Source organism: Danio rerio, chromosome 6 (genome assembly GCF_049306965.1).
Source record: "Danio rerio strain Tuebingen ecotype United States chromosome 6, GRCz12tu, whole genome shotgun sequence".
In the NCBI taxonomy this organism is placed as follows: domain Eukaryota; kingdom Metazoa; phylum Chordata; class Actinopteri; order Cypriniformes; family Danionidae; genus Danio; species Danio rerio.
The window spans coordinates 14,832,501-14,843,439 of NC_133181.1; the positions used below are offsets into that span (position 1 = coordinate 14,832,501).

Genomic DNA, 10,939 nt, shown 5'->3' on the forward strand with positions numbered 1-10,939 from the left:
GGCTTAGAGGAGATAACTGGGAATAGAACACAGACAGAAGCTATGATTGTAACTACAGCTCGAGAGGTGTAGTTGCAAACGTACAAGTTTGCGATACAGTTTGCGAATGTTCATTGAAATGATGGATTTGGGAAAATTAATTCAATTCACCTTTATTTGTATAGCGCTTTTACAATGTAAATTGTGTCAAAGCAGCTTCATAATTGAATGAATTCATAAATTGAAACAGTGTCAGTTCAGTTTTCAGTGTTTAAGTTCAGTTCAGTTTAGCTCAGTTCCGTGCGTTTAATAATCACTACTGAGAGTCCAAACACTGAAGAGCAAATCCATCAATGCGCGGCTCTACAGATCCCGAACCATACAAGCCAGTGGCAAAAGCGGCGAGATAAAAAGTTCACCAATTGGCGAAAGTGAAGAATTAAAAAACCTCAAGAGAAACCAGGCTCAGTCGAGCACGACCATTTCTCCTATGACCAAACGTCTTGTGCAGAGCTGCAGTCTAGGCGCTGGAGGCTGGAGAATTCTGTACCTCAGCGAAGACTCGTCTTGTCACAGCAGCTGCTCAGGATATGCCCTGGTCCAGGATATGGAAACCTTGGGATCATCTCGTCGCTGGTCTTGGATCGAATCAGTGGCGCTGCATAGTCTGAGGGCCTTGGGATGAGTATCCCACTGTTGGAAATAGAGAATAAAAAGAATAATTAGCGTAGCTGCTGTTCATAGTGTATATAAGCAAGATGTGATAACCTGCGTGAAGCACAATTATGTATCATACCATGATGCTCAATCTCCTGACTGAGTGTATGCTATACTAAAAAGGTCCTTAATTTATTTTTGAACTGCGAGAGTGTGTCTGAGCCTCAGACATTATCAGGAAGGCTATTTCAGAGTTTAGGAGCCATAAATAAGGAGGCTCGACCTCCTTTACTTGACTTTGCTATTCTAGGTACTACCAGACACCCTGAGTTTTGAGATCTTAAAGAGCGGGTTGGATTGTAGCGAGACAGAAGGTTGGTTAAATAAACAAGACCTAAATTATTTAAAGCTTTATAGGTAAGAACGACGGAAACGACGGAAATTGCTAAGTTGCCTTGCCTAAATTTTATAATTTTTAAAAAATTTTATTGCCATTTCTTATTTATCATTTTTAATTGCGTTGAATGAGTTAAATTACACTTTTTAAACTAAATTTGGATAATTTAATAGTGCATATGGTTATTAGGGGGTAGAATGAGAGACCACCTAAAAATGTCTGTGCATTTTTTATTATTATTTTTTTTAAATAATCTGGGTTAAAATTCTTAATTCAGCTCTAACCTCGAGTTCCTCCTCTCAATTGCAGGTTACCGCTGTTTCAAAGCTGTACTCTTCCTGACGGGACTGATGTTTGGCTCCGTCATCATTTTCCTTCTCTGCTACAAGGAGCGAGTGTTAGACACGCAGCTGAGCGTGGAGGCTAGTGTGGGCATCGGCCTGGGCATCGGCACCCTCTGCGGCCTGGTTACCATGCTGGTGAGGAGCGTTGGCCTCTTCATGGTAGGGCTGCTCCTGGGCCTGCTGGTGGGCATCGGGACTCTGATCGGCATGGAGGAGCTCTCGTCCAACCCCCCGCGATCAGTATGGGTGCCCCTGGGTGTGCTGCTGGGCCTGGGCATGCTGTTCGCCGTTCTCACCCTACAGTGGCAGAGATGCTTCACCACGCTCTCCACAGCCGTGTTTGGAGCTGCGGTCATCGTTGTAGCCACTGATTATTTCGTGGAGCTCTTCGCTTTGGTGAGGTATATTTACGAGCGGGTGAAGACTGGCCCCCGGGAGCCGGTGTGCTGGACGACGTGGGTGGTCCTGGGAGCCTGGCCTGCTCTCGCCCTGCTGGGAGTGTTGGTGCAATGGAGGGTGACGGCGGAAGGTTACTCCCACACCAAGGGTGAGTCAGGGACAGACATTTGGAGTATGTGACACACACTGTTCCTGTAGATTTACTGTACTGTAGAGAGGATTGGGTGAATGTGTTTGTGTGGAGAGCGGCAGATGGTTCCTGTCTGTCGGTGTGCTCTCAGGCCCATGTGAGTAATGAGCACTGAAACAATCACGCAGAGCTGAGCATCAGGTCACAGAGAGAGTCTGTTTCTGGTTTAGGAAAGTGTGCGTCTACTAAAGGGTTTGTATTAATGTCAAACTTCTTTAAGGGGTAGTTCACGCAAATGTGAAATGTTTTTATTAATTCTGAGGTTATAAAAGATGTAGGATTTTTTTTTTCGGTAAAATGTTGAACATTTTAGGTGATACCGTAAATACAAGTGAACAGCAGTGCCAGCATGTTGAGGATGAATATACACAAATGCGAAGCTAAATATATACCTGTTAATTCTAATTATACATTGAGGTCTTGTAAAATGAAATGATTGGTTTAAGAAATTGAAAATAATTTTTACAACATTACATTTACGTTTAGTCATTTGGCAGACGCTTGTTTCTAAAGGGACTCACAATTGAGGAGACATTCAACAAGAAAAGGCCATACACTATGGTTGGGCTATGTTGACCAATTCGGCATTGTAGGATGTCCAGTGTAAAACATCGCGATGGATGATGTCATCGTAGGCAGGGGTGAATTAATTATTTATGAATAATTAATTTATAACAAACTAATTTTTTGCAACCCACCGTTTCAACTACCTGACCACATGGTCTTTGTTTTACCATAACCAAATCATAAATAAATAAAGACAAGTTACACAAAAATGAACACCTGTCAATCACTTTTTACACTGGACTCGCATGACAGGAATAGGCAGAGGGATCCGTGTCATTATAATGGGATTGACACTTGGTTGGTAAAAAAGGGAACAGGAACCAACCAACAGCATCTGAGGTTTTTGCAAAAATTAGCGTACAACCGTGAAAGTGAATGAATAAAGCAGTTTACTGACGCTGTGACACGTTACCTGATAGATTCAAAAGCCCAAGAGTCGTTAGAAAGAGACAAGGTTAATCAAATATCACGTTTAACAACTATAGGGAGATGCAATCCAGCGGTACATCATCAATAAACTGTCTGACGTGCACTGCTCTCTGGGGTTTTGTGCTCAAAGCACCCGCTGACTGCCTGGAGCTCAGACGTGTGCATATGCGAGAGTGCATGACATAGTGTTTGTTGTTTGTGTGTCTGTGTGTGGTCACAGTTACGTGATGTGCTTTTTCAGCAGTATAGCGTGGACGGATGGCTTTTCTGAAATGCTAGATGAAACGCTGGTGTGGACGTGGATTGTTTTCACTCTGAAATGCCATTAGTGTAAACGGGGCCTAATTGTATATTTTTCGCGAGCGGTTGCTGCTGCGATAGAGGTGGAGCAGAGGATTGCAATGCCGACCCAGCATCGTGATGTCTATCAGCCATTGGTGATGGATGATGGCATCGTCTCTCGACCCAACACTGCCGTATACACAGAAAGTGCAAGTTTTACAAAGGAACTGTTAGTGCTCAGAGAATTAGGTGCTAGAGTAGGGGGAGTGTTTTTTTTTCTTTTTATAGAAAAAGAAGAGTGTTTCTAAAGGTGGTTTGTCCAATAGTATCTGGATGCAAGCTGAGATTGCATCATGCAAAGCTGAGATTGCATCACTCAGCGATGCAATGTCAGACACAATTCACTCAAATGAAGTGAGTGACGTCACTGTGAGGGGTAGGGTTAGGGGTGGGGTTAGGTGAGCCCATTAAAAAGCATTGGATGCAGCTCAGATTGCACTGCACCAGGTCTGCATCCAGACCCCTCTCGGTTTGTCAAGCCCACTCACATGTTTGAAGCACACTTTATAAATGAATTTAAATTTTACTTTATTTTAAAGGTGCAATAGAATGAAAAAAACTGGATATACCTAGACATGACATGCTGTGAGCCTCAAACATGATTGGCTATAGTTGTGAGTGTAATATCCCTGTGAAAAACTAACTTTCCAATCAGAACAAAACACCAACTGTTGCATTGCACATTAGATCATTATTATGCACATCTCAGTCAGTGCATTGGCCACAATGTTTCTTATGCCGAGTTCAGACTGCATGATTTTCACAGTAGTCGTGTCACAGATGTTTTCACACTGCTTGACTATCTGGGCTAGCGTTTCTTCGCTGCTTTGTTTACACTGCAAGATGGATCGGCGACACGACAGGGACTTTCACATTGCATGACTTTACTATAGGAAAAATCGCCGACAAGTTCGTCCGAACTACGTCTCACAGCCAAAAACACATAGTATATCTTTTTTTATTAACTACATAATGAGAAAGAAGCCTTTAATGGGGTAGAAAATGTACATATTTGCTCACCTGGGTTTAAAGGGAATTAGCCATTTCTCCTCAACGTTGATAATAAACTAATTTATTTCTGTATGAAACGTCAAACAGACACTGTTGCTCCTGAGTCCTGTCAAACCTCCACTGGTTTTTCCTCCATTTCGTGGGTCCAAACAAACCGAAAATGAGCGCTTTTAACTTCTCCCCCAGCCTCCCGCTGGCCTGCAGCAGTTATACACACACACGCACACACAAGTGAATGCTGCTCTCTCATTGGCTGTAGGCGATCGCCGATGTTATTTTCAGTCAAAACTCAATTCACACGGCATGATTTGAATCGCCGACAGCTCCAGATATTTAGCACACCAAATATCTCGCAGGCATCGGCGACTCATCGGCGATTCTCTCAGATCGCTTCTTTGATAGTTCATACTGTGTGATTGTCACTCACGTGCACGAGCAGCGATTTGCCTGTGATTTCAGGCATTTGTCGGCGATTTCTCAAAACCTGTCGGCGAGACAAAATCGGGGCTAAAATCATGCTGTCTGAACTAGGCATTAGGGTGCTCTCACACTAGCACTTTTAGTCCACTTTTGGTCTGCACCCGGGTTCGTTTAACGTCATAGTACGGTACGTTTAGCTAGTGTAAACGTGTCTTCTGAACTCAGGTGCGCACATGTGAACCGTACCCGAGTCTGCCTGTTTTTCAGATAAACAAAAATGTTCACTTAGCATGTTTCTTATATATCTTCAAACGTATTAAAGTATTTTTATGCTTTAGAAGAGTCGAAAACTTACAACCTTAAAGAGAAAGCATTTTTAAAATCTTGTTATTATGCCTAAAATGTGGCTTATAAAGTTTTACAGTCTTGTTAACAAGTTAGTTGTGAGTATTAATATTATAAGCACTCTTATAAAATACCCTATAAAATTGCAGGAAGGGAAACCCCTTGAAACAACAAGATATTAACCTTAGTTCAGTTACGAAATTTATTATTCTCAAATAAAGCAAACTAATTCCTGCAGTCTACGCTAGGCAGACCTTTCATGCAGTTGTGAGAATGTTCTGCGATTCCTAAAAACATATTGCATCACATATTTTCAAGAAATAAACTTTCTGTTTGTACTTTTCTCACAGTTTAGATTATTGCTGGTAAGACTTTCTCACAGTTTAGAATTTATTTCTTATTTTATTTGTCTTTTAATGGTGAATCTGGATGAAATAAAACCATTTTGATCACATGAATTATGACTTCAGAATAATCTATTGTGTGCTATCCCTATTCACACACACTCTCATTCACTTTAGTTGTATAGAAAGAGAACATGAGAAGATCTACAACATGATCATGTGAAGTTTAATGTCTTATAATGTTCAAAATGCGTGTTAATGCTGGTCTTTGTCTGTTTGTCAGTGATGATCAGTCGTCAGCAGCGGCGGGTTCAGCTCATGCGTATTCGTCAGAAAGAGGAGAGGCGGGAGAGCAGCAGGAAGAAGAAGAGGAAGCAGCCGCAGAGCGCACAGCACACGCATGCTGCCAAAGCTCTGCATCCGGAGCCTGCCTACCGCAGAAAACCCAACCCTATACGACGCTTCGATGGAGACGTGCTTTCTCCTGTGAGTCCACATACACCTCCTCCACATGCGAACCTACAGCACTCCAGTCTATTCACGCATACATACTGGAGGGACAGTAGTAGAGTAGGCATAAGATTCTGATGGTATAAGCTTAGGTAGAAATATCACGGTATGACGCTATTGTGATTACTGCTAAAGTGTTCTTTTTAAATGTCTGTGTAAAAACAAATTACTACTTTTCCCCCATTGAACACAATATATTTTATTTTAAGAAACATTTGAAATAGTTTGTACCTGTAAACATGTCAGGCTAAATAGTTCAAATAAATCATTAGTTCAAAAACACAACAACTTAAAAAGGCATCTTTGGATAACTTAGTTTTCTTTGGATATAAAGTAAGCCACTGCACTGTTCAGGTCTATAGCATGATTGGTTTGGTTGTCGGTGTATAAGCCATTCTGTTTTTCAAATGTCTCCTGAATCGTGAGCTGACAAGTAGCTTTGGATCTAGGTGGTCCTTTTCTGTTGGAGATACTGTTGCCCTAAAAAACTAAATAAAATAGTCATAAAAAGGTAAACCTTGAAACCAGTTATCGGCTCATGGCTATAATGGAGCTTGTGGCTAAAAAACAATACATTGAAAGTGAAAACAAATGCCATTCAAACACTGAAAGAATTTCTATGATAGTGTAGTTGTATTTAATTGCATTCAAATCATCCCCTCACCATCCAGTTGTTTCGGGACTGACTGAGTTTCACTCTTCTGTTAAACACACACACACACACACACACACACACACACACACACACACACACAAACAATAATAATTAATTAATTAATTAATCAGTTATTAGAAATGAGTTATTAAAACTATTGTTAAGAAATGTGTTGAAAAAAATCTTCTCTCCGCTAAACAAAAATTGGGGAAAAAATGTATTCGTAATTTAAAAAAAATGTTTACTAACTGACCACCAAGAAATCTCACAATCATAGATATATGTGTATGTCTCTGGCTCTGGATAGCCACAGTCCTCCACTGCACCTTGGTCTCGCATTAATTGTAAAGGAGCGCTACACTGTACTAAAATGGTGGCTCCATTTACTCATTCCTTCCAATAGACAACAATAGGGTAGGCTACATCTAATGTAAATATTTGTGTCTGGTAAGAACTTTTTTTAGCGTAGCTTAGCATAAACCATTAAATCTGATTAGACCATTAGCATCTTGCTCAAAAAAAAATAATGTTTTGATAAATTCGCTTGACTTAGTTACACCATGTGCTTAGACCAACAGCAAATAAGTTGCCATTTTCTAGGCTGATATAGCAAGGAACTATGTTGTAATAATAATAAAGGAACTGCTGTTTAACAGGTGTGAGTATAGTTGACAATCTACATTGTAATGGTGACTTGACTCTCAGAAGACCTGTTAATGTATACAATTTTTTATGCAAACCACAATTACACTGTGGCTTCTATGGAAGCTTGTTTCCAACATTTTTTTAAAAATATATATTTTGCAGTAAAATTTTGAATATATCTGTCTATATCTAATTATTATTATATCTAAATTATTAACCCTCTTGAGATTTTTTTTTTTTTTTTTTTTTTTAATATATACATTTTTTATATTTCCCAAAGGATGTTTAACAGAGCAAGGAATTTTTCACAGTATTTCTTCTGCAAAAAGTCTTATTTGTTTTATTTTGGCTAGAATTAAAATAGTTTTTAATATATAAAAAAAAAACATTTTAGGGTCTAAATCAGCCGTTTTAAACAATATTTTTTTTCAATTTGTCTACAGAACAAACCATTAAACATTGATTTGCCTAATTTGCTTAATTAAACTAGTTAAGCCTTTAAATTGCACCTTTTAAGCTGATTACTAGTATCTTGAAATTTATCTAGTAAAATATTACGCACTGTCATCATGGCAAAGATAAAAGAAATCACTTAATAGTCACTAAAACTATTATGTTCAGAAATGTGTTGTAAAAAAAGTTTAAAACGCATATTGGGGGGGAAATACACAGGTGGGCTGATAATTATGACTTCAACTCTGTGTTTTTCTCTCCAACAGAGCTATATCCAGAGTTTCCGGGACCGTCAGGTGGATGGTCGTGCTTATCCAGTAGGTGGACTGATGCCTTCAGGCCACACAAGTGTGGATATGGACTATGACTGTGGCTCCACCGTCCCGCTCACTGCTGGGGTTGGACCACACGTCCGGGTCTGACCACTCTTACTTACAAATAAACACACACACACACACACAAACACAAATCCGGTGCTGACCTGACCCGGAGTCTCGCACGCACAGAGGCTCGGGTCCCCTCACCATTCGGGACAAATAAACAAACAATTCAAGCACTTGTAACTATTAAAATACTGGACGCCTCATTCTGAGACCACGGTTGTATCGAAGAGCTGCTTTCAAACACACACAATAACACTAACACACTTTACCCGAACATGTGCCTGAAGTGTGGCATTCTGTTCACTTACTATACAAACCACTATCGACTAAACTAAACTAACTGGGCTCCATTTCTGTCGAAGCGTTCAGTGTGGTGAATTCGTGTTCATCGATGTCTCGTTTCCGTTTGTGACGAATTCATCAGTCGGTGCTCAATCTCGTCTTCGTTCTCTTAATGCTGACTCCCATTTTAAAGTGTGTCATAGTAAAGTCCGTGGATTCCAGCACCAGTGTTTTTGTACTGTGAGATCCCGCTTTCTGGCCCAGGACCGTACCAAAAAAAAAAAAAAAAACGTCAAGCAGGGGTGCCTTGGAGACACCAGTGAGAAACTCCCTCTCAGGAGAATTTAACCTCCTTAGCCTTGTTTCAGAAAGGCTGTAGGGCAAAGAGCCATATTATTGCTGATCAGAGCCACTCTGGGACGCAGAGCTGAACGCCTGGTGATGAAGCCAACGGAAAAGAGGGAAGATGATACTCAGGGACAGCGCCAAATGAAGGTTTGGGGTGGGGGACCACTATGAATCGTGAGGACGTAGTTTGAAAAGCGCAACAGGGACGTCACCATGACTGTTCAGTCACTGCAGTGTGTTAAACTAGTTTGCAAGTCAGCATTTGCGGGACGTGATTATGGCTGAGGAGCAAAACTAAAAAAAGACCCCCGCGATCCTTTGGGGCAAAACTTGCATGACATAACCACCATCATTTTCAGTCTTCATACAAACAACTGAAACAAGCTGTGGTGTCTCTTTCTTCCTCTCACTTTTTTCGTTTTTAATCTATGTTGTGTACATACAATGCATATTTAGTATAACCATTTCAACATGGCCTCATATTTATTAGATATCTGTTTACTTCGAATTGATTTTCTTTAAGGGATTGCGAGTCCTGGCAGGTGGATAAATGGTGGTATTTATTTGTGTGTTCATTCAGTCATGTTTTTCTTTATCATTTACTGTCTAATAACAGAGTGTAGTCTTAAAGACGGGAAGTCCACATGCAATGAAACCTTTGACAATCTGACATTGACTCTTTCCTTCTTTTTTGGGACACTGTACAACAGCATGTGTTTGTATGGGCCTGCTTATTATGGTAAACTTTGTGAAATCACTGCGTCTTTTGTCATCTATGATTCATCTGACTTTATTTCTTGTGCTTTTTTTTATACAGGAAAATATGAAGAAACCAGTTTTAAAAATTCGGTTTAGTTTTAGCTTTATTCCTTTAACTACTGATGACATTTCTTCTAAACTTAAATTCTGGGGAGGAGGTTGTTGCATAAATTAACAGACAATACTTTTGTTTTAAGTTCAGAAGTGTTAGGATTTATTAATTTATTTTTTGGATTGAAATCAAATGATATTAGGAAATATTTAAAAGACCTTTATAGAACAAAACAAAAAATGTAACTATTAAATCCAGAGCAACTGAGAATTTGAATAGTCTCTTAAAAATATTTTCAATTATTTTTCTCTTTAGCTTTAGGGGTTTTTTAATACTTTAAAAAAGAAAAAATCCGTTTGTTTGGATTTAATTTTAATTTTGATTTTAATTTTATTTTTATTCTGTTAAATACTGATGACATTTCTTCTGAACTTAAACTAATTTAAAACTAATTTTGGGGAGGAGGTTGTTGCATAAATTAACACAAATAGTGTTGTTTTAAGTTCAGAAGTGTTCAACATTTTTTATTTATTTTTTTGCGATTAAAAAATGATATTAAGAAGAAAAATTATAAGACCTTTATAGAATAAATAAAAGTTAATCCTAATAAATGCAGTCTCTTTAAAAAAAAATAATAAATTCTCTGTAGCTTTAGGTGTTTTTTTTACTGTAAAATATGAAGTTCAGAAGTGTTGAGAATTATCTTTATTTTATTTTTTGAGGTGGACAAAAAAAAAATGATCTTGAGAAGAAAAGCAAATTTTTAAAAAAAAATATTAAAACCTTTATAGAATAAAACAAAAAATACACCTAATCCAGAGGTGTAAAATCCAGAGCAACTGAAAATTTAAATGGTGTCCTAAATCTTTACCCTCCATAGCTTGAGGTGTTTTTTATTCTCCTTTACAGCTGTGGAAATTATGAAGAAACCGGTTAAATACATTCCAGTTTCTTTGAATCTCATTTTATTTTTATTCTGTAACTACTGATGACGTTTCTTCTGAACCTAATATTTTTAATGCTGTTTTAGCCCGGATTATTTTAATTTTCACAAAACACAATACAGTTGTTTTTTTTTTTTTTTTTTTCTGAATTTTGTTTTATAAAGGGGAAAAAGTTTGAACAAATAAATCCCATACCTAATAAGTCAAGAGCAACTGAGAATGTAAATAGTCTCTTAAGAAAAAAAAAAAAATTCTAATATGTTTCTCCATAGCTCTAGATCTGGGGTGTCCAAACTCGGTCCTGGAGAGTTTAGCTTCAACCCTAATAAAACGCCTGAACCAAGCTCCTTCAAGGTATACTAGAAACTTTCTGGCAGGTATGTCGAAGCAAGTTGGAGCTAAACTCTCCAGGACACTGGCCCTCCAGGACTGAGTTTGGGCACCCCTGCTCTAGATGTACAAACAGAGATGAGACACAATAACG

General features: G+C 38.8%; 1 protein-coding gene across 7 annotated transcripts in view; it reads left to right on the forward strand.

The window, feature by feature from the left end:
- The window catches only part of tmem198ab (transmembrane protein 198ab), a 90,660-nt gene extending 81,203 nt beyond the window's left edge, over positions 1-9,457 (forward strand). For 6 of the 7 annotated variants that reach the window (XM_021476900.3, XM_073953091.1, NM_001033919.2 and 3 more), the window contains 3 exons: positions 1,343-1,924; positions 5,708-5,910; positions 7,954-9,457. In XM_021476900.3, the coding sequence (XP_021332575.1) occupies positions 1,343-1,924; positions 5,708-5,910; positions 7,954-8,109 (941 nt within the window). In that variant the 3' untranslated portion in view covers positions 8,110-9,457. Of the gene's footprint in view, positions 1-1,342; positions 4,512-4,638; positions 5,911-7,953 lie in introns of all 7 variants that reach the window. The other variant, XR_012407387.1, reaches the window with a different exon arrangement.
- Positions 9,458-10,939: the final 1,482 nt, after the last annotated feature.